Consider the following 23,257-nt stretch of genomic DNA (forward strand, 5'->3'; position numbering starts at 1 on the left):
TTGTTATACTTAATCTTACTCTTTTTTTTTATCATACACAAGATTGTCTTATGTAGGTGTTCATTCAGTTATTTCTTTGATTCTTGCTTTCATTTTGGACCGTGTTGTTCATCATCACAGGTACAAATGTTTGTTACCAATGAATATTTTTATTACGTGTTCACTGCCATTAATGACAATTGATATATGCTATACAAATTGTGTTCATGATGAGTGAACCTTAGATTCCTGTTTGAGATTGGATGCAATGATTCTTGCGGACAGTTTGCATTAATCATTGTATTCAATCTTGAATTGTCCGTTTGGACAGTTTGGGGAGACTGATATTTTTATGGTAGATTCATGTGTTAAGGTTAAAATTATTTTTGTTTAATTTGATGAAATTTTGGTAATGCATTTCTAGTTGTTCTCTGAGTGCATACTTGATTATCGGGAAATTAATTTCACCGATTTCATGTCGTGTACTTGGAGACCAATGTGAAATGTTGCCAAAATTTTGTCAAATTTAACAAAATAGAATTAACCCTGATGTATGAAGCTACCATAAAAGACGGTCTTCCCGATGTGTTTTTTAAAAAACCGATGTTAACTGTCAATAGTAACACATTCGTTAACATCGGTTTTTATAAAAAAAAACTGATGTTAACTGTCAATAGTAACACATTCATTAACATCGGTTTTTATAAAAAACCGATGTTAATTGTCAATAGTAACACATTCGTTAACATCGGTTTTTTATAAAAATCGATGTTAACGTGGGTTAACATCGATTTTTTAAAAAAATCGATGTTAACTGTCAACAATAACACATTCGTTAACATCGGTTTTTTGTAAAAATCGATGTTAACTTTCAACATTAATATACATTTTCTGGGTGTAATTCATATTAGTAACATCGGTTATTTATATAACCGATGTTGGTAATTTTACGTTAACATCGATTTTTAAAAAATCGATGTTAACGATAATACTATCAACGTCGGTACTTTCAACATCGGTTCAAAAACCGATGTTGAAAGTCATAAATAACTGATGTAGAAAGCATATTTTCTAATAGTGATATATGATTTTCAATATAAAAAAAATTCTCTTTTAATTTTTTATATGAATCTTGCTTGGGACACTAATTAACGAATTAAAAGGAGAAACCTTTTATTATAAATCATATAAAAGCACGTTTAAAAATTATAGGTTATCACATTTCTATGCATTTTTTTCTTTTACTTTCTTAATCATTTCTCTTATGGTAAGCATTCACTTCTTTATCAATATTAATGGTAATTTATTCAAAGTGCTTTCATGCTCCAAGATTTTTAGTAGCATTTAAGAAAAAGGATCTAAAACATCTCATACTAAATTAAATGCATTGCTCAAGTTTAATGGCAAGATCAGAATTAAAGTTTGCCGAAAGAAAAACCACTTTGTAACATAAAACGGTAATAAAACAGAACTTATTGAGTTGGTCCAAGACCATTATTTTAGCTGAGTGTTCGTTCCTTCTTCTGGGGATTTGGGGAAAACAACTAGGGGAAGGGGGTATCTTATACAATTTGAAACACTTGCAATGGGAAGCTAGGTCATGTACATCCCACAGCAGGGTCAAGAACACTTTCGTTTATTGCTTCTTCAGTGGTCTTAAACGGATACAGAGTTAGAGATTTTGAAGTCCAGATCCCAAAGCTCAAATGTGCCCTTAACGAAATTGTAATGTGCACCTTTCAAGGCAAGTGTTTTCTTCTTCACAACCGCATCCCTCACAAAGGGATAAGTCAATAGGTTCCCAAGTGATACATTCACAGCTTCCTGCATAGCAGTGAGGAAGAAAACTTCAATACGAGATGGCATAACTATATTTGAAGCATTATATTCAATGCCAATAATTTTAAGCCCTTGTACTATATGCTATGTATAACATGGTTTATTAGAAACAAATTATGTTCCCAAATAATAAAGTAGTGTTGGACATAGAGGTCTTTAAGTAGAATTTACTTGCCTTTTCGCAGTTGGTACACTGCTCAGAAAATTCTAATGTGCTTGCTTCTGTTTTAACCTTAGACTTTGCTGGAGTGCAAATTTGGACCCAGTGCTCTATGAATTCACTATATGATGACATAAGAAGGAAAAAAATTCAGGGTCATTATGCACCTTACATTATCTTTTGTTGAGAAGGATTTAACTACAATAAAAGTTATAAGATTGTTTGTGATGGTTAAAAGAAAAAGAGAAAAAGAAGAAAAAAAAAAAAAAAAAAAAAAAAAAAAAAAAAAAAGGGCAGAAAAAAGGAGGCGAAGACGGCAGTTCATGTTAGTTGGAGATTCTGAAAAGTTAACCAAAATAGTTTAATGTTCTTTTTTTTAATGGACATGTACTTTTGATTTTGGTTATATAAAACATATGTACTTTGAGTACTCATCATCCTTTTGGCAAAATTATTTAATCTTTCATTGATGAGATGCAACCAATAATAAGGTAGACTTTTACCTTGCAGTGGTCCCATCATCTGGGATAGACATGAGGCCCTTTATACCTCCACAGCAGCTGTGTCCAATGACCACAATATTCTCCACCTATAAAACATTCACTTTAGAACCACAAAAAAAAAAAAAAAAAGGCTATTCTAGTTTTAAAAAAGAAAGGCATTCTGTTCATCCTTCTTACACCACTAACACTAATCTATCAACTTTGTCCCTTTATTTTCCTCATTAATTTTCTTCATGAATCTGAATTGAAGGTGTGGTGGCTAGTGGGTAGGTATTGGGGTTGCAATTTGAAGAGAACGACCTAATTTAGAAAGGGTTAACACTAGGAAACAAAAAAATATATATATAAACGCGGAGAGAGATGCAGGGAGGAGCATGTTGTGGCTGGGTATTTGCTCGTTCCTAATTTATTTGGCAACTGAGAAATGATAATTACACAATCATTTTATACAAAAAGAGAGGGACATAAGAAGAGAAAAGAGAGAAATGTGTGATAAAATATGTGATTTGAAGGAGAGATAAGGAGAAAAAAAATATATATATATTATATAGTGTCAACAAAGTATATTACTTGAATAATAAACTAACTCTTATTGGTATCTAATAAATTATCAATTTTATTAATAAAGTATTACTTCCTCTACTAAATAGTCTTTAAAGTATGGAAACTATATATGTAATCCTTTTAGTATTAGAAATCTTATTAAGGGGTCTTCTAAATATTAAAAAATCTGTCCGAATTAGTCCCTGAATATTAATAAAATATGTTAACTTAGGGATTAAATTATTCTAGTTTTATTTGGGGACTACACAGGAGAGATAGTAACACTTTTAGATCAAATTGATGGATTATTCTACCAAAATACATATCAAACTAACCATTTGTGAACTAACCTTTATGTTTATCCAAAAATGGTTTTTTGTAACATTATCCTAACTTTACAGTGCTTTCATGTGAAACAAGGAACATAAGATGCGTGTGGATCCCAACAAATAATGAAACAAAGGCTATTTCTCCGCCACCGATGGTTCTAGTTATAATATTCACGTGCATGACCCACCATCTATATATTAATATTATAGGGAAAGTGGATGGCTATTTTTTACCTTTAAATGTACGACAGCATATTCAATGGCCGCCCCTGTTCCTGAATACTTGGTCTGAAACAACAAAAGTGCGAGTAAATTAAACGGATGACATTTGACGACAAATTTGAAATAAGGTTAGTGTTCATGACATTTAATTTGTCATATGATATAAGTCAAATATTTGATAGACATATTAATATTAAACCTTGTCATATGGTGGAACCATGTTGGCGATATTTCGGACCACAAAGGCTTCACCCGGATTGAAATCCAGAATGTGGGATGGGCAAACTCGAGAGTCTGAGCAAGCAAACACCATAAACTGCAAGTGTGGGAAATGCAACATTACAATAATAAGTGATTAACAATTCTTAATTAAACAGTGTTATCCAATAAATTTTAAACTTATTGCAATAAGTTACAAGTAATTATTTTTTATAAGTTTGCTCATCAAAATTGTTGAAATAAAGTATAAAGAATTCAGGTATAGTTTAATATTTATTTTTTCCTTAAAAATAGAAGGACTAGTACTCAAAATAGTTATATGTTCATCAAAAAATATTTTATTTTTTAGAATTTTTCTAAAGTTATGATTGACCTATTTGTCTTAATTTGAAAAGAAAGAAAAACTTAAAAATAATTAAGTCAAACACTATTTTCTTAAAAAACATAATGTCTCAATGCTTAATATATAACTATTATAAAGATAATTATTTCATTTCGTGTACACATTATAAACGATTCTGTCCTCTAACTAATTATAAAAACTACCTCTAATCTGACCATTGTTATAAAAGATAATTCCTCAAACATAGTAGTTATATACATCTTTTAAGACAGGGAATGCCTAGACACGGACTGCCAGTTTCAAACTAGTAGAACATATTAGATATTCAAGTAATATAAAATTGCAATGAGAACTATATATGTATGAATATCAAAAGTCATAAATGCATAGATTAAAAAAAAAAAAGACAAAAGAGAATGACGAAGAAGACCGTTTCCTGATAAGACGATTACATAGTGGAATAATAGTTCACGCATGCGTACGATTGACAACAAAATCTGAAAAAAAAAAATAACGTGCTTCATAATTAAACTTTTAAAATAATCGTCTCCGTCTTTACCTTTTCTATTTTATTTTATTTATTTTTTAATTTAGTTTATTTTTATTCTACACAGTTTATGGCCTTATGGAAAGTCAACTGACCCTACTGATAGCCAAATGGGCAACTATGGAAACAAAGTTACTGCTGAGTCAAATAATGTGGCTGACCTTTGGACTCTGGCCTTTGGCAAGTTCGCCATATAATTCCGGGTTCTTCCTGCAATAATAATAAATAAATAAACAATTAATTAATTAATTAATTAAGGACAACTAGCCACACAATAAAACTGTAACTTCCTCTTCCTCACCGGTTAAATTCCACAACAAAATAAAATATCCAAATTGAATCCAAGTATTTGTCTTCACCGTTATCAACTTTTTAATAGAGTTTAAGTTCATATATTTTTTTTTACTATACTGTTAATTAATTGATTTAATTGTAAAATTCGTAATTTTCTTATTTTTTTAATTCATTATTCTAATAACTAATTTTAACGGTTAACTAATAGTTAAATTTTATATGTAGAAATTTGATCAATATTTTCTTAAAAAAATATTTAAGGACTAAAATCATGGTCCTTAGAATAAATAACACACTCCTTTATAATTACGTTCAAATGACCATCTAAATATTTCTTACAAAATATAATATTAATATAAGTTTTATGCAAAAATAATTTAAACTTTATTCTTTTTTTAATTTATTATATTTGTATAACCTTATATATTATCTTTTCAAATATAATATATAAGATTAAATTTTATTTTTTCATAAATTAAAATTTGTATACTTATATAAGCTTTATTTTTATTTTATATATTATATTTTTATAATTTTATGTATTTTATTATATTGTTCAAAATTTATTTTATGCAATAAATATATAATATAAATTTTATCTTTAATATATGTTTTTTTATATAAATTATAATTTCATAAAATCACAATATTTTATTATCTTTTAAAATATTTATATATGTAATTTAATGAAAATATTTTTTTTACCTATATTAAGATATTTTTATTATTTATCATAATAGTATTCTTTTATTTATATTTAACTTTATTATATCAGGTACGTATTTTTTATAAAAATTAAATTATATGGTAAAGATGTTTAATTAAATAAAATGATAGTATTTTCTATTTTTAAAAATATTAATGTATGTGATTTATTGACATTATTTTTTTATTTATATTATAATAAATAACATGAATATCTTAATATAAATAAAAATTATTATCACTAAATTATAAACATTATTTTAAAAGATAAATATAATATATAAAATAAAAATAAAAATTATATAAATATATATTTTAATTTATATGAAAATAGAATTCAATATTATATATTATATTTTAAAATATAATATATAAGATTATAAAAATATATTAAATTAAAAAAAATGAATTTTAAATTATTTTTACATAAAACTTATATTAATATCATATGTTACTTTAGTGTAATAATAAATAAGTGTGTTTTTTATTTTAAGGATTATAGTTTTAATTTTTTTAAAATATTTTTGAAATATGGGAAGATTCAAATAATAAATTAAAAAAAATAAGAGGATTGGTTCAGTGAAATAGTAAATTTTATAAGGATGGGATCAGTTCATTTTGGTCCTGCAGCTAGATCTAGATCAATAGAGTCGTGATTAATTGAATACATTTATAAAGATATCTATCATAATTTATTTTTAAAAAAAATTAATAATTTAAGATCCCTAAACCTAATATTGATGGAATATATATACACATATATCGCTTCTTACACAAATCAATGGTTCACAATCATTGATACATAGTTTATTGTTTTGTTGACCATTTTAAAGGCAAATGATCAGCAAAATGCTAATTTATGTTGTTGTCTTGTTATTCATTATAATAAAAATTATGATAGAAATCACAATAAAAGCACGCTGATAACACTTTTTTATATAAAAATAATATTTTTAACTTTTTAACTAATATTCTAATGCCTTAAAAAAATCTTATTAATCAATATTTTTAAAATATTAATTAAGAAATCAAAAGAAAAAAATATTTATAATAAATATTATAGAAAATATAAAAAAGTTTTAAATAATTTTATTTATTTTAATAATAAATAATTTCTTAACTAATATTTAAAGACACCAGCTAGCATTTATCGTTGAAGTATACGAAAAGCTTATTAAAATAGGTGGAGATTAGGAGATATGTGACCCCAATGATGCTTCTCCATCTCCATTTATTTAGGAAATACCCTATAACTTATCATTTTCTGATATTTATTTAAAATTTACTTTCATTTAGTAATATAAAAAAAAAAAAACTCCTAAATGGTGGTTTCGCCCCATGTGATCTATCCACCATTTTATAATTAAAAGGTCAACTTCTACAGGGTCTTATCACACTTAAATTAAGAAAAGTACCATCAAGACGTGTCTCTATGCATTTTGAGTTGTGACCGAGATAGGACCCACGCAACGAAATCAGATGATAACAGAACCTTACACTGATAAGTGCTCCAAAAATCGTAGTAATAACCTCTCACTTCATCAAGAGGAACTTTCGAAGTTCCCAGAAGGGGCAGTAACGGTATTTCACATAACGCAATTAGAGAAAAAAGACGCCCATATTCTACGCAGGCAAATTGGAAATTCTGAATTTCAAAACGAAATAATAATAATAATAATAACAAGAGAAGACCATATTACTCACTGGAATTTCTCGTTCTTGAAGTGGGCGAACCCGGTTCGGATCCTCTCGTCTGGGTTAAACGGCGTCGACCCGTTTGCGGTGGCGGTTTCTAGCTCCGCCGTCAACTGCTTGATCTTTGCGGCGGCGACGCCACTCAGGTCGGCTTTCTCGCTGGCAACACAACCAAAAGAAAAGTCATAACTAACACGTCAGTACCCGGGACAACATGGCCATTTGACTGCGCGGGGCCCACCGCGACCGTCTCATCGTCCAGACGAAATAAACGCGGTTTCGTTTGGTAATGGCGGAGAAACCGACGCCAAACGACAACATTAATCAACATTAATGTTACTTTTCCGTGCGTTTTGTCCTAATTACGTAACGGAGGAAGCGGTGGTGGTGTTTGCGTTTTGGCGAGAAAGAAAGTACAAAAAAAAAACTTCAATATAGTTCACCTGATAAGCTTGGTCAACGCTGCAATGGCTTCCTCGTATGATCCTCCTGCCATTTCTTTCTTCTGCTACAAAATAAATAAACTATAAACTGATTAAAACTATAGAAATTGATTACATGCAGATGTGATAAATTAAATTCGTGGAAAGAGAGATTTGAATTTTGTAAATTCAACTAGATATGAATTCATAAGATTGACTTGCGGTTTAAGAAGAGATCATGCGGTCGAATCTCTCCTACTAACAAAAACTAATAAATAACATTGATTAATAAAATAAAGATAGAACAGAAAATAGTTGACGTAAATCGTGATTCAAAGTGAATCTGGAATAGATAGAAAAGGAGGCATCGAATCGCATCGTATCTGAGTACGAACCTTTTGTTTTGTTCTTGAGAACAGAGAGTAGTGATCAGAGAGATTGTGATAGAGGTGGTGATAGGAGTGTGAGTTTATATGGATGATGAGGTTTTTGTTTTGTTCCACGCGCTATCTAGCTAGAGGAAGAAGAGGGACCAGAACTCACGTATTGTGTGTCATCGATGCCGGGTATTAATAATTTATGACCCAAAGCGAAAATTTAAATACAAAGAAATGGCCTTAATTGGAAGGTTTGTATCTTTGTAAGTATATTTTTCTTCCACTTCGGGACTGTGGTATGACTCGTATGAGGTAGTAGAAATTTTTTGAAGAGTTAACGCAAGCTAGCATGCGTTTTTTCTTTTTCATATGCCACTGTAATAAGTTAATAATCCTCTTTCCGTTCCATAATCTATTAAGTTGATTTTTTTTTTACTTATATTGAATTTTTAAGAAAATATTAAATAATTTTTTAATATATTTTTTATTTATCTAATTGATGACTCATTTATTTTTTATGTACTATTCCTATTAAATATTTATTAAGGATATTCTTGAAGAAAAAAATATTTTATGTAATATTAGTTTTATAAAATAACATTTTAAAATATTTTTTTCGGTAAAGTGTTATTTATTTTGAAATGTAGGAAGTATAATGGTAGTTAATGAAAGCTAACAATGTTTAACACAATTGATAGATAATTTATACTTTGATGATTAATTTTATGACTTATTATAAAAATATCTTGATTTTAGAAAGAAAAAAAAACCTAAATAGTTTAAAAATTGTTATTTAGATAAAAACACGTGGATGATTCTAATTGCTTAACTAAGAAGAAAAAGTTGACAAGACTAGAAAACATGCGTATTTAATACTTGCAAGCTAGCTATTCATAATTACCTTGTGAATCTTTTATTTCTGATTATGAATAAAAAAAAAAATCAAGTTGTCGGTGCTCATGAAAGGATTAAGCATTTCTTTTTGTCTATCTTTTATATTCAATAATAAATAATTGAATTCATTTTATGGTGCTATATATTGATCATTATTTAATTATAAAAATCGTATATGCTTATAATTTCCATATTTCATTAGATAATCATTGATAAAAAGTCAAACAGTTCATTTTATATAAAAAAATCTCACTGGTCACTTTTTTATTCTTCATAAGATTCAAAATCTTACTTAAATAATCCGAATATAGATCTACCCGAACCATTATAATGCTAGTTTTTATTGTCTTTTATTGATTTATAATACGATTGATATTAATTTACTTAGTATATTTAATTTCATTACTCATGGGTTGTTTTAGGTATCGTTTTAACTTGTTTTACACAGATAAAAAAATTAATAAATAAATAAAAAAGAATAATAATTTTATAAAATTAACGTTATAATCATTAATGCTTTTTTTATATCATCATTAATATTATAAAAAATATAAATAAAAAATAATTAATACTATATTAAAAAAACCTAAAATGATAGTTTTTAGAATTTTTTTCTTTTACGAAGATTATTATGGGACCAAGAAAATATTGTTTATATAGTTATATGCTTAATATTATTAAAAGCAATTATGTCAAAAAGTACATAAGCCATAAAAAAAAATACAATAACACATCAATTGATGACATTAAGAGTGCGTTTAGATGAAGAATTTTAATTGAGAAAAATAATTTATCAGAGAATTTAAATTTCTGTAATCTAAAATTCATTGTTTGGATGTTTTCTTATGAAAATTTTAAAATTTTAAAATTTTAAAACAAAATTTTAAACAACTAAAAATGTAGAATTTCAATTTCTTTCTAAAAGGTGAGAAATTGGAATTATCTTCTTGATAGAATAATCTTTCAAAACGTTCGCATATTTCCTTTATAACCTTCATCCTCTCTTTCACCTGAAAGTTTCTGAAATTCCATTCTCGAACTCGCGACTCTTCCCATGTTGATAATCCTCTTCTTCAAGAAACATTGTATGAGTTCATGGAGCATCGATCGGGTGTGGGCGTAGAGGGACACGTAAAACTGCACCTGCCAGTCAGGGGAGCAATTGTCGCTGTCCATCACGCGTCAGAGGTGTTCGTCGACGCTGAGAGCTTGGGTCATGCCTTGCGTCGTTGACTGAATGTTGTGGTCGGGTGTGGTGGTGTACATTGTCATCAGTTCTCCTACGACTTCTCATACCGCATCAATATTCTTCTCTTTGGAAGCACACCAACCATATTTTTTCTTCTCTTTGCGTTCATTATTTTTCACTCTCATAATTTTAATTTTTTTTATTCAAACACAAAATTTTGAAAATAAAAAATTTCAATAGAAGTATTTGAAATTCTCATAATTTTAAATTCGCTCATCCAAACACACTCTAAAAGTTGTCAAGTGAATTAATTAAATATTCTACTTTGGGAGAATTAATTACTGATGCTATATTATTATAATTGTCATTTTAGATTGTTTTATATAAATTAAGAAAAAATAATAAATAAATAAAAGAATGTAATAATTTTATAAAGTTAATCTTATATCATCTTTAGTCTATTTATAGATTTTATTGTTCACCATTAATATTATAAGAGAGATATAAGTAAAAATAATAATTAATATTACATTAAAAAATTAAAATAATTATTATTTTGGGACCAATTTTTTTATCTTACGGAATAATTACTATGAGATGAAAAAAGTAATATTTTAAGAAACCTATAAATATTAAAATCAATAAAAATTAAACTTTTTACAACAATAAAATCTCATTAGTGAACTATAATGAATAGTATAAATAAATTATGGGTATATAATATAAATGACATTTAGGTGATAGGTGATATTTAGGTACTTCATTTTGCACACACATTAAGTTTATGAAAATAATTTAAGTTTAATTTTTGTAAAATACAAAACATCAATGTAAGAGTAGCTGAGATTCCCTCAAAGAATCAAATATCGATAGTTGAAAAGAAAAGAGAATACTTATTTTTAGAAGTATTGAACACTTAAAAAGTGAAGAATCAGAGAATGAATCAGAGGAGGGCGCGATTCAGCTTTACGGTCAATCGAGTCAACTAAGGAGGCATGGTAGTTGACATGTGGTAGGAACGGATCCAACTACATGACGGAGTAAAACATATATAATAAGAAAAAAAATAAGAATAATAAAAGTAAAAGAAAAAATACATTTTAATAAATAAAAAGGTAAAGATAAATTATTTTTCTAGATTTATAGAAGGAGTGAAAAATAAATAAAATATACGAAAAAAAATATACTAATTAAAATTCAAAATTTAGCCAAAACAATTTAAATTTTTATACTATTTTTCTTAATACAAATTTTTTATTATTTATTTATTTATTTTACGGTACAAAATTTTATTTTAGTTTAACCAAAACAAAAATAAATAAATAAACAACAGAACTTCCCCTTCCCGTTCTCACAGATGCTGAGTGGAGAAATTTATTTTGTGTCTCACTAGAAAAAAAAAGTCATTCTATCCTATTTTTTCACAGATAAATAACAAAAAATTAAATATAATTTTATACTTTTTTGATAATTCCACCTTAAAAATTATAATTAAAATTCTAATTCCACCAAATGAATCCTTATTTACTTAAAATCATAATTTAAGAATCAAAATTAAATGTTGTTACCACAAATGATTTCATATTAAGTCTCTTAATTATTTTTGACTTAGACATGAAATCGCAATTAAAAGTATCACTATATTGGACCAACACGATAAGAGAAAGATTAACTAAATGTTAAATAAGAAGTTCACAAATATTTCTTGATTACGTAAAAATAAATACATTAAGGATTGATGTTAATAAAAACATAAAAAAAAACCAATAAATAAGGATAGATTCAAAACACAAAACTTACATATGAGATTATTCTCTTATAAGATAAGGTAAAATAATTATCAACATTACTTTTATATATTTTTTTATTAAAAATTTAAATATATTTTAAGTTCCTCAAAAAAAATTTATTATTTTTTATCACCTCAATATTTATTATCACCTGTTTTGCTTCTTGCTATGTAAACAAAGACTAAAAAATACTTGATATTTTTTGCAATGACCTAAAGTAAGAATGTTAGGATCATCCTTTCTAACACACCGGTTAAAATTGATTGGAAATCATAAAATTTAGTGAATTTTACATCTTATTTAATGACTCTCTCTCTATCTTAATTTATTAGTTTTCAATACAATTTAACCAATTAGCATAAATATGTATGGAGGAGTGTGTTAAAGACTATGTAGCTAGCACTCCTGGCTACTATCATATTTGTAGAGATAAACAAAATTTTCTATAATTAATCAGGTTACCCATGTGATGTGTGATGGGCAGACCAATTTTTATTAATATGTCTTATAATAATAATTAAACATAATACTTCATTAAGTGAAATTAAAACATAAACACAATCACGATATTATATTCGACAAAAGAGTAAAAAAAAAAAAAACAAGTCGTGTATATGCATACTTGCCCACCAACAATAATCCAAATTTTCCTTTTTTTCAACCATTGTTATTACCAAGTCTCGTAAAACTTTTAGTAATATAAAAAAAAATAAATAAAATTAACCTTACATATTTTTATCTTTGGCATTAATAATTGATATCCTAACATTAATTGACAATCTCTTATAAAGATGAATTAAAAAGTAAACCTTACATTTTTTTTTTATCTCTGACATTAATTTAAAATATTTCATCTCTTATTTCTTACAATATACAATTATAAGTTATTTTTTTTTATTTCTTTTATTGAAAAATCAACGTTATTTTTTACTCTTTATTTGAGAAAGTATAATGTAATCTAATTAACATCAATAAGATAAAAGATGATAACTATACAATGAAAAAAACTTGCATCGTCGAACATATATCTGGATTGAGAATAATTTTCAATGGTAATAGGTTTTCCAACTTTCAACACTTTTAAAATCAGTTTTCCTGAATCTTTTTCGTTGTTGTATCTTCTTGATTGCCTTAGAGAAACCTTTCATAGGACCATTGCATTGTTATAACACCATTGTCTCTTTCTCTGAAACCTTATAATAATAGAAGAGAGAATGAGAAAACTTTTAGACAAAGAACAATAAAGAAAAAGGTAAAAGTTATTTTCACTAAACATCTTTCTACATTATACCCAATTTTTAATTGACAACAAAAAATGTTACTCTAACTATTAGTCAAATTCCACCCAAATCCAAAACTAAATCATATATAGTGATTATTACACGCATATGCTAGAGAAATTGAAAAATCACACCATCCCCCTCAACCACCCAAAAAAAGAAAAATAAAAATATTGCACATGCAAAACAAAAGAAAGGAAATTAGAAATGGGTGCAGATTCTATAACCATTATTGTTTCTTCATCGTATACTTTTGACCCATTGTGCATTAAGGGTTGAATGTTGAGAATAAAAAATGGTTACAATATGAATGAGAGATACACATACATATATAAAACAATTGGAAACAGAAGATAATGAATATATAGGAACATTCAAAAAGTTGTACATGTTTATTTGGGGTTGTCACACTAAATTAATAGTCATAAACTTTTAAGTTGGATAGAGGACAAAAATAGAAAAATATTATGCAATTAATAAGTGTTTAATGATATAATTGGGCAAAGTTTATGCAGGAATTTTAATTATTGTTAAAATTGTGCAATTTGTATTCATTATTGGCAATGACTATGTTAAGTGTGATTTACCACCCAAGGATATTCTCTCATTGAAATAAATGGAAAATGTGAAAATCAAATGACATATTATAAGCCAAATTAAATGTTTTTTTATAAAAAAAATAAATGCCTTTATTAATGAAAAGTAGTTATAATATCTTAGAAGATTTTAGGCTAAAAAGCAGAATTAGAGACTTAACCTAAATGTCTTTATACTCCTTTTATTGCCATATTTCAATGATCGAGTTCAAAAATTAACTTGGTATTTTTTTCCCACATGTTTTTTTTGGCTAGTTTCTTATTTTAAATGCAAGTCATTCTACAACACTTTTAACTCCATGCATGTTGTTAGTTTAGGTTGTTTTTAATCTTAAGTGTTATGCATATCGTTGTTTGTTAAATATGAATTATGCATCTATAAGTTTGAGTTGTTATTATCTTTGATCTAAAACATGTTATATACAAACATCAATGATTATGCATAAAAGATAAATTGAAATTACTTGTGATTAATCTTTTGTATGTGATACAAATAATATAAACAATTGATTTATTTCATTTGAACTAACATGGCCTAAACTTTTGACAATTGATTATAGAAAATTTAAATATCCAACAACTAAGAATCAAATGAAACATTGAAAATTCTAAATGGATGTTTGATATACTAACAATAATTATGTTTCAAATTGTAGGGCGTTAGTTGTTAGACAATATCTAAATCAACCTTAAGTATGGTTGTGCTTTGTGGCTTATTCAATTACTATACATCAATTTTATTATACTCTATGCTTTATACAACTTCCTCTAGCAAACTTGTTAGATTGGCAGCTCATTTTCCAACCACTAATAAGATCACAGCAGAAAGAATTATTTGATTTCTAAATTAACTTGTAAAGTCATTTATTGCCACACTCAAATCAAATAACGCAACCATATTAAAATGCTTAGAAAAAACATGTTCACAAAAACCATATGACGTATGCTAAAATTGAGTACAAAGAGATAGTAAAATTAGTACTAGAAAAACAAATATAAATACTTTTACTTAGAAAGAAAAATGATGATACAAAAAGTGCAAAAGAAACATAAGTTGCAAATAACAGTTTGATAAAGGAATGGAGAAATGGAACTTTACTATTATTAAAACATCATTCGATGAGATCTAACACTTTTTAGAAGACCAAAAACCAAAATTATTTTTATCGAAGCAGAAGTATAGAATCTTACTATTGCATGGTGTATTTAACAATGAAAATTAGGTCTTTTGATGTCATTTATGTATTATCAATCTTTGTCAAACAATTGATAATCTTCCATTTGCAAAATATAACATTTATGATTAGACACATACAATTACATGCATAATTCATATAAAACAATGAAAGATTATAAGAAAGAATAACACAAAATAGAAGATAGTGCAAAATTTATCAAAGCCTAACTATTTTTTACTTTTCAAAATAGGGTTAGAGATAATGCATAAGAACAAATAAATTATGAATGAGAGATATTCATATATATATATATATATATAGAGAGAGAGAGAGAGAGAGAGTTTTCGTCAGTTGGAAAGATGAAAATGTCATGAGTCTAGAACAATAGGATAGTCGAATGGTTAAGAGTTTCCAATGACAAAAAATTAGTGATATAATGACTTACTATTTATTAGTATCATTATCAAATAGTTATGCACATTTTTAAAGGTTTGTAAAACAAGAAGGAAAGTCAAACACTTTTATGACTGCATGAGTAAACTTAAGGTGAACCTTATTTAGGTGCAAAAAAATAGATGCATTAAACACTCAAAGAAAAATGGAAGGTCTATGTTAGTTTTAAGCAAGTAAAATTTACTTGTAAAAGTAAGAACTTTTATATATTGCAGGTTGTGCCGCTACTTTAGTAGCAAAATCTTGATTTTTCTTCTCTAAAGGCTCTCCAAGGTTGAATCGCACAAATCTCTTAATTTTATATTTTCTGTTATTGCTACCTTATCATCCTTAATGTACTACTACTTGAGTAATGCTAGCTCCTCATTCCTCAAGTCTCTTTCTTATTTGTCCTTAATGGAAAATTTGAAACGGAGGTGAAGCTTTTAATGACAATTGACATGAAGATGTGAGCGGGCATTCCATTCTTTTAATAATAATATATCAATTTATTAACCTTTAATATGTTGTCAATTTAAAATTGCAAATATGATTTTAATGACAATGGAGGTGAAGATGTAAGGAAATTAGGATTAAGGTAGGCAGGAGATGTAGAAGAAAGAAGATTTATATGGGTTTTAGTTATTGTTCCCCAATCTCATGTAGCCTTGTTATTATCTTTTCTCTTTTTTGGCCAAACAAGAGGAATGTTGTAGGTGATTAATAGTATAAGAGGTGTCAACCTTATTGGAATGTTTGAATATTCTATAGTGATCCTTTTGCATTCTCCTATTATTTACTAAAATTGGAAATCCAAAATTTCTATTTTGTAAAGGCTTAAAATATACTCCCTTTGCCCCCATTATAGTAATTGTTGTAACACTATGATTTTCATAATGTTTGATTAAGTATTTTATTTAGATTGTAAGATTAATTAAATTTAGTCTTCATAATTAATTAATTAATTATTATGAGATGATGATTTGTGGTGGTTATATCTATGTTTATATTTATGTTTATGCTTAACCATGTTGTATGTGTGATTAGTTGACTTTTAGAGTAGTTGGGTTTAAGTAAGTGGGCCTTGAGTGATAAAAATGGGGTGGATGAGTTTAGTGAGTTGTGGATCGAAAAGACAGGGAATGAGAAGATTCATAAACCTTCCCAAAACCCTTGCAAAATCTGAACCAAACTCTAAACACTTTCATTTTGCTCTCTTCTCCTTCTCCCAGCAAAGCCTTCATTTGGAGAACTTGGGACCTTGTCTTTCCTTGTCCAAGGGACCTCAATAGCTATGGTATTCTCCTATTTGTGAGCTAATCTCAATGGTAAGGGACCCTCATTGTTCCCCTTCCATTTTCATTTTCATTTTCCCATAAAGCATCCATGGGAGCTCATGAAAAAGCTTAGTTTTTGGGGTTTTGATTTCGTTTGTGGTTGTTTTTGGGTTTGGGTGATGTTGTTGAGACAAATTTGTTGTTTGAGTGTAGGAAAGCTCCTCCCATGGACCCAAAGTTCATCATTTTCTCCCCCTTCTTCAAAGAGCTTTTTGTCTTGGTTTTATGGAGGTAAGGGAAGCTTAATCTAACTTTAATCTTATGTTTAATGTGTGGAATCACTATTTTTAGCTCATTAGTTGTGTTTTAATTAAATTTTCATGTTTTTAAATGAAATATTTAAGTTTGAGTTGATTTGGGATTCAATAGAGGGTCAATATAGCGTAAAGTATATGGCTTTGCAGACCTGTGGCGCTTAAGAGCAACAAAGGCCAGTGTTGTCAAGGGACTAGTGCTTAAGTGCAAACTTGTAGAGTCCAAAACATGGTTATGGAGACCGAATTTGGAAAAATGGTCTTCATGAAAGTTGTAAACCTAGATGTTATCTAACTAATGGATTTTGTTTCACGTAAAACTATTGTGTATAGCTCTAGAAAAGATTAGGTTAGTGGGCAAAGGTGAATTTGTCGGTAATAAATAAAAGTTTCATATAGATTGTAATTTTAAGCATAACATGCTTCCAAACTAGGTCTTTGGGTAAACATAAAAGTTAGAGATAATCTTCTTATATTTGAAATGAGACAAGAATAAACTTAATTTAGTTAGCATATATCATATATGTATTTATCAGGTTTATAAGCTATGAAAGTCATAAGTACATAATAGAAAATGAAGGAGATAGTAACCCAAAACTTATGAGATGTTTTTTGATAACCTTAAACATAAAGTGTAAAATTGTTATAATGGTATAGTGATGCATAATTATATGGTTTAATTGATCTATGGTCTTATTGTTGATGAAATTAATTATATTGATGATGAGATAATTATATTGAATGATGATGTCTTGAGTTGTGTTGGTTAATTTCTTGATGATAATATGAACATCATTTGATGAGGTGAATGTGGTGATATTAATAAGATTGATGATAATTGATAATAATGTTGTCTTATAACCATCCATATGTGTTGGAAGGGTTAGCTAGGACCTTTGGGAAAGTTTTTGGTGAAATGAAAATGATATACTTGGAAGGGTGAGTTCCATGCCAAAACTTTGTCTCACTAAAGCAACCCAAGGGTCTTGTCTAGTGAGGTATCTTCTCAGGTGTCACCCCTAGGTTTTGACTTCCAATGACATGTCAGAGTGGTCTGAACTACTTCCCAAGAGGTTTAATGAATTTTCTGTATATATGGGATGGATTATGGTTAATGGTGAAACTTAGATCCTTAAGACTGACCATGAGTGAGATGGTGGGTAGGGAATGGTATCTTAAACTCAAAGAATTCAAGTTTCGTTGTTGTTGTTGTGAGTAGGAACGTAAGTTGTGGGTGCTAAAAAGGCCCTAAACCTAGTGTTGAGTGCTAAAAAGGCCCTTAAGTGGTGGCTAACGCTGAATGGGCCTATAGAATAAATGGGTGAGCAAACTCCTAGAGAAATTAAGGTTAATGCATACCATATTGAGGTAAGGCACTACCCACACTCATTTATTTTTTTATACAACCACAAATCCTTTATAGGATTAATCTGGGTCTCTCCGAATGATCAGATCATAGAGTGCGACTATGTTAAGGAATGTACTCAGGTTAATTGCTCATGTAGTGTAAATCTCCATAAAGTCGAGTCTATCTTTGGTGTCGATGATTGATGGACTGATGATGATGATGTTTGATGGATTAATCATGGTGATGATGATTGATTGATAATGATGATCATGGTGTATGATTATTGAATCTTGATGTCATGGTTGATGAGCTGATGATTATTGTGAGATGATTGTTATGATACACTTTGTTATTTAAATACTAAGATTTATGCTTTATGTATGATTTCTACATATTATGTTATATACATGAAGATAGTAGATCATGCTTTAATTATTAAGTTGTATACTATTTTAGTATGTTTGTTTTGGTAAGTTTATCTTTACGTTATTGTACGTATGGTTCGTGCCTGTGATGATCTCATATCTAATGTAAGTGGGGAGTAGATAGCTAGGAGGTGACCCCGTGTCTTCGAAGACTCCATGGATATAAGCATCTGGATGTGAAAACTTGTTATCATTTGTGTTTCCTCTTTAAGGTTATGTATGATGTAGACTGACTTAATTATAGTTTATGTAATTTATCCTTATAATGTGATTTATGCTTATATGCATGTATTGAGGAGATTTGAGTTATTATGATGTTGTATATATATATCATGTGAGGTTTCTTTTGGTGTTGTGCATTTTAGCCTTTAGCATTTGAGATGCGAAAATATACAAATACTTTCATAGATAAATTAATTGAAGAGCTTTAAATGAATTAAAATGAAATCTTCAGCATAAATGAAAAAAATAACAATTTTATAAAATTAACCTTATCATCAGTAATTCATTTTTTGTTTTTGTAACCCATATCATTGATATTATAAGGGATATAAGTGAAAAAAAAATAATTAATGTTATATTGAAAATCTAAAATGACGATTATTTTGAGACAAAATTTTTTTCTTCTCAGATGATGATTGTCATGGGAGGACAAAGTGAGTATTATTAATGAAAAGTTCATGGTGGAGATTAAAATTTGTAATAACAAACATTGTATTGATCAATAAAAAATAAAAGAAAAAAATAGTTACAAAAATGATTAAAAATAAAAACCACTACATTTGTTGTGACCTTCAAAATATTTAAAACTTTATTAAATCAGTATGGAGATTAAATGTTCAATTTACAAACAAAGTTGTCTTAATTCAGATTAAAAAATATTTTTAATGTGTATTTTTGGGTATTTTAATGTTTAAAAGGATAATAGCAAAAAAAATTATTATATTAAATAATATTTTTAATATATATTTAATTTTTTTATGTCATATATTTATTGACACACGCTAAGAAAATCAGAAAAGAAGAAAGTAGTGCCAAGAAGAAAAAAGAGTGATTAATTGGTTAATGTTCCTTGTGCTTGGTGGTGTCAATTAAAATGGCTCTTATAAAATATAAATTTTGCATCTCAACAAATTAAAGGGTTAATGAAAAAGAAAAATACAGTATAACTAAGTAATTGGCTTACCAAGAAATAGGTGATATTCAAATCTAATTAATTGCCTAACCATGATGGAAATATGAATTTTATTAAGAAAGGCATAATTCATTTCCATTATTATTACTATAGAGATAAAGTTTTACAATACTGTTTATACAATAGAAAGAAAAATGTATTAGATAATATGTGTAATATGATTGAGATCAAAAAAGGTGAATATATGAAAATTATTGTAAATATTAATTGTAAAATAATACTATTCATGTTCTCATTACTATGGCTTATAAGAGATTAATTTGTAATTGTCAGGTGGGATAAAAAAATATCCTACATAAAAAAGTTGTGTAAATATTATCAACAAATTATTTTCCGTTTTTTGATAAGATCTAAGAATCATATAGGATTTTAGACTTGGCTTTACAAGCATAAGTAGGGGTCGATATACCAATCTAAATCCGTGGAATGATCAATTAAGTCTGGAAACTTTGTAGATAATGAGTCTCTCTTTTTAAAAATTGATATAGTTATATTGAATTTTAGAGTCTGACTTGTAAAATTATGAATCTAGTGAGATTTATTTATAGATTTATGGATTATCTCCATTTAATCCGTTTAAGTCAAATATGTAAGTATATTAATTTATTATATTAAAATTTTCATCTGTTATATTTTTTAGATAGATAAGTTATTATTGTTAATTTGTTATGTTTAAAATATTATTATATTTTGGTGTGATAATTTTAACTTAAAAAATAAAATCAATTTTTTTTAATTTTATATATTTTTCACCTTTTTTAAAATATTTTTTTAAAACTATTATTTGGATATGCGAATCGATCCATTTATCTATGGACTTTTACAAATCAGAAAAGGATCTTACAAAAATCTTTATTTCACAAATAAGATTTATCCGTTTAATCTAAAACATGGATTTCGATTCATGAGTTGCGTCTTAAACAAATCATTCTAGTCCATGTATCCATCTCTAAGCACAAGTGTAAAAGAGTAATAAATAATGGAGATTCCACCCCCACTTGAGAGACTCTTTGAATAAGTGTCAGCCAGCTATTGATCTGCTTCGTATACTTGTATACGACTTGGTAGTTTGGACAACGTAACATTTATTCAACTCTAATTGTTTTAGTAATTAAATCCACGTTTGAAATGATGTCCTTCTAATTTTTTATTATGCGTATTTTAACATGATAGAGCATCTTCACATACTTAAAAATAAGCAATTACTATTAGGTAGTGATTTATGGGATTAAGTTATGAGAAAAATGCTTACAGTGTAAATTTTTTATATATTCATTCAATCACAATTTAAAATAATTATTTTAAAATAATTTAAATAATGATTTGTAATTAAATAATACTATATAAAAAATAAACTCTAAAGTTATTCAGATAAACTCTAAAGTTATTCAGATAAACTCATAAAAAAGATACAATGCATCCTTGATAGTACATATTAATTAGAACATGCATGGGATTCACATACACATGTACATGTATTTATAGTAATATATCATTATGTTTTTAATTCTTCTTTTATTTTTTTATATGGTTTTTAATTCTTCTATGTTGGAGTACTGCGTAACAATAAATAGATATTATTTTATTCCATTTTTTTTAAGAAAGATGAGAAATAACATGAATTCAATGATGGGTGGAGTATTGGGGATTGTAGTCCCCATCGAGACGGTGTTACCAGAATACCATAGTTGTTACCCACCCCAGCTAGTTGAACATATTAGACAATAGACATGGAAACATCTATTTCCATCGATTGTAATATAGTCTTGGAACATGAAAATAGAACGTGTTTAAGACTTCGAGTTTTAATTAAATAGCATACCGGGACAATCTTACTGGTTCAACAAAAGCATCATGCACTTTTTTAATGTTTGGGTCATGACTCAATTTGCAGGCAGGATCCTCTTCCCTCCGTTAAGCAAACAAAATAATTACACGCTCTCGATCGTATGCTCCCCTTATAATATAACTTTTTTTTTAGTTATTCTTCTTAGTTGTCAAATTGCTATTGATTATTTGATGTTGGTTGGTGAGAAAGTCACGCGCGTTAGAACAATAAGACGAGGAGGACCTCTTAAAAACAAACATCCATCGTCAATAAATACTAATACGAGATGGTGAGTAAAAAAAGAATTCAGTGCAAAAGGGTGGCCGAAAGTAGTAGAATTTAATAATTAAATAACTAAGCGGTACGTTTTTTTTATTACATTAAATATCTCATAAAAACGTTGGAGTTTGATTCGCTAGCACAGTAGAGTTTTTTTTTTCTTGAATATATTTTTATTTCTAATAAATATTCAACTTTTGTATTTTTTTAATAAATTTTTGTTTTGTGTTGAATTCCTAAAAAATAACACTTTTATTTTTTTTATCTTTGATATTTTGTTTTAGTTTTTGATAAATTAAAAAATTTTATATTTGTTTCTTAATAAATTAACAAATTTTTTTAGTCTATATTAATAGGTTTAAATATGTTTTTGATACCTAATAAATATTTTATTCTGGATTTGCTTCTTAATAAATTTTTGTTTTGGTATGAGTCTCTAATAAAATAATAATTTTATTTTTGATCATTGACATTTATTTTTAGTCCCTAATAAATTAACAAATTTTTTGTTTGCTCCATGATAAATATTTCCCATTTGTTATTAACACAGATTAAAACAAAATTTACTAATTTATTAGAAAACAAATGCAAAATTTTCTAATTTATTAGGGACTAAAACAAAATATCAAGGATAAAAAATAAAAGTTTTATTTTATTAAGGATTCAATGCAAAACAAAAATCTATTAAAAAGCAAATACAAAAATTGAATATTTATTAGGGATCAAAAATATATTTAAGTTGTATTAATAACAAATGGAAAATATTTATCATGGAGCAAATACAAAATTTAATAATTTATTAGGGACTAAAATTAAGTGTTAAGGACCAAAAATAAAATTATTATTTTATTGAAGACTCATCACAAAACAAAAATTTATTAGGAACAAATACAAAATCAAATATTTTATCATGGAGATAGGAAGATTTCTCAAATGAGCTCCCAAAGGACAAAGGGGGACTAGGGATAAAAAACATTTCCTTGTTTAATAAGGCACTTGTATCTAAGCGGAAATGGAGGATGATGAATGGTGTTGGTGGATTGTGGAAGGTCATT

General features: G+C 27.4%; 1 protein-coding gene and 1 non-coding gene across 3 annotated transcripts; one reads left to right on the forward strand and one right to left on the reverse strand.

The window, feature by feature from the left end:
* Positions 1-1,394: 1,394 nt before the first annotated feature.
* Positions 1,395-8,386, reverse strand: LOC100795969 (carbonic anhydrase 2). Of its 2 annotated transcripts, XM_041012345.1 has the most exons (10): positions 8,196-8,386; positions 7,822-7,883; positions 7,388-7,537; positions 4,846-4,894; positions 4,590-4,634; positions 3,775-3,891; positions 3,588-3,641; positions 2,482-2,567; positions 1,994-2,099; positions 1,395-1,803 (listed from the first exon to the last, which is right to left on the reverse strand). In XM_041012345.1, exons 2-10 carry the CDS (start codon positions 7,872-7,874, stop codon positions 1,636-1,638), a joined length of 828 nt encoding a protein of 275 aa, XP_040868279.1. In that variant the 5' UTR covers positions 7,875-7,883; positions 8,196-8,386; the 3' UTR covers positions 1,395-1,635. The 2 variants fall into 2 exon arrangements, with proteins under 2 accessions (XP_040868279.1, XP_040868280.1); XM_041012346.1 differs by lacking the exon at positions 4,590-4,634 and having other exon boundaries at positions 8,196-8,383.
* Positions 8,387-22,673: 14,287 nt separating this feature from the next.
* On the forward strand, positions 22,674-22,826 carry MIR10424C (microRNA MIR10424c). Its single transcript, NR_161735.1, has one exon. It is a non-coding gene; the product is annotated as a microRNA MIR10424c (primary transcript).
* Positions 22,827-23,257: the final 431 nt, after the last annotated feature.

The sequence above is a fragment of the Glycine max genome, chromosome 18 (genome assembly GCF_000004515.6).
Source record: "Glycine max cultivar Williams 82 chromosome 18, Glycine_max_v4.0, whole genome shotgun sequence".
Lineage (NCBI taxonomy): Eukaryota > Viridiplantae > Streptophyta > Magnoliopsida > Fabales > Fabaceae > Glycine > Glycine max.

What these genes read in the sequence shown, in the direction of transcription:
- LOC100795969 (XM_041012345.1), bottom strand. Translation starts at nt 7,874, where the DNA reads ATGGCAGGAGGATCATACGAGGAAGCCATTGCAGCGTTGACCAAGCTT. An exon ending in ATGCTGTCGTACATTTAAAG is followed by an intron (nt 2,568 to 3,587) that starts GTAAAAAATAGC and finishes AATGTTTTATAG; the next exon opens with GTGGAGAATATTGTGGTCAT. An exon ending in GATGATGGGACCACTGCAAG is followed by an intron (nt 2,100 to 2,481) that starts GTAAAAGTCTAC and finishes GTCATCATATAG; the next exon opens with TGAATTCATAGAGCACTGGG.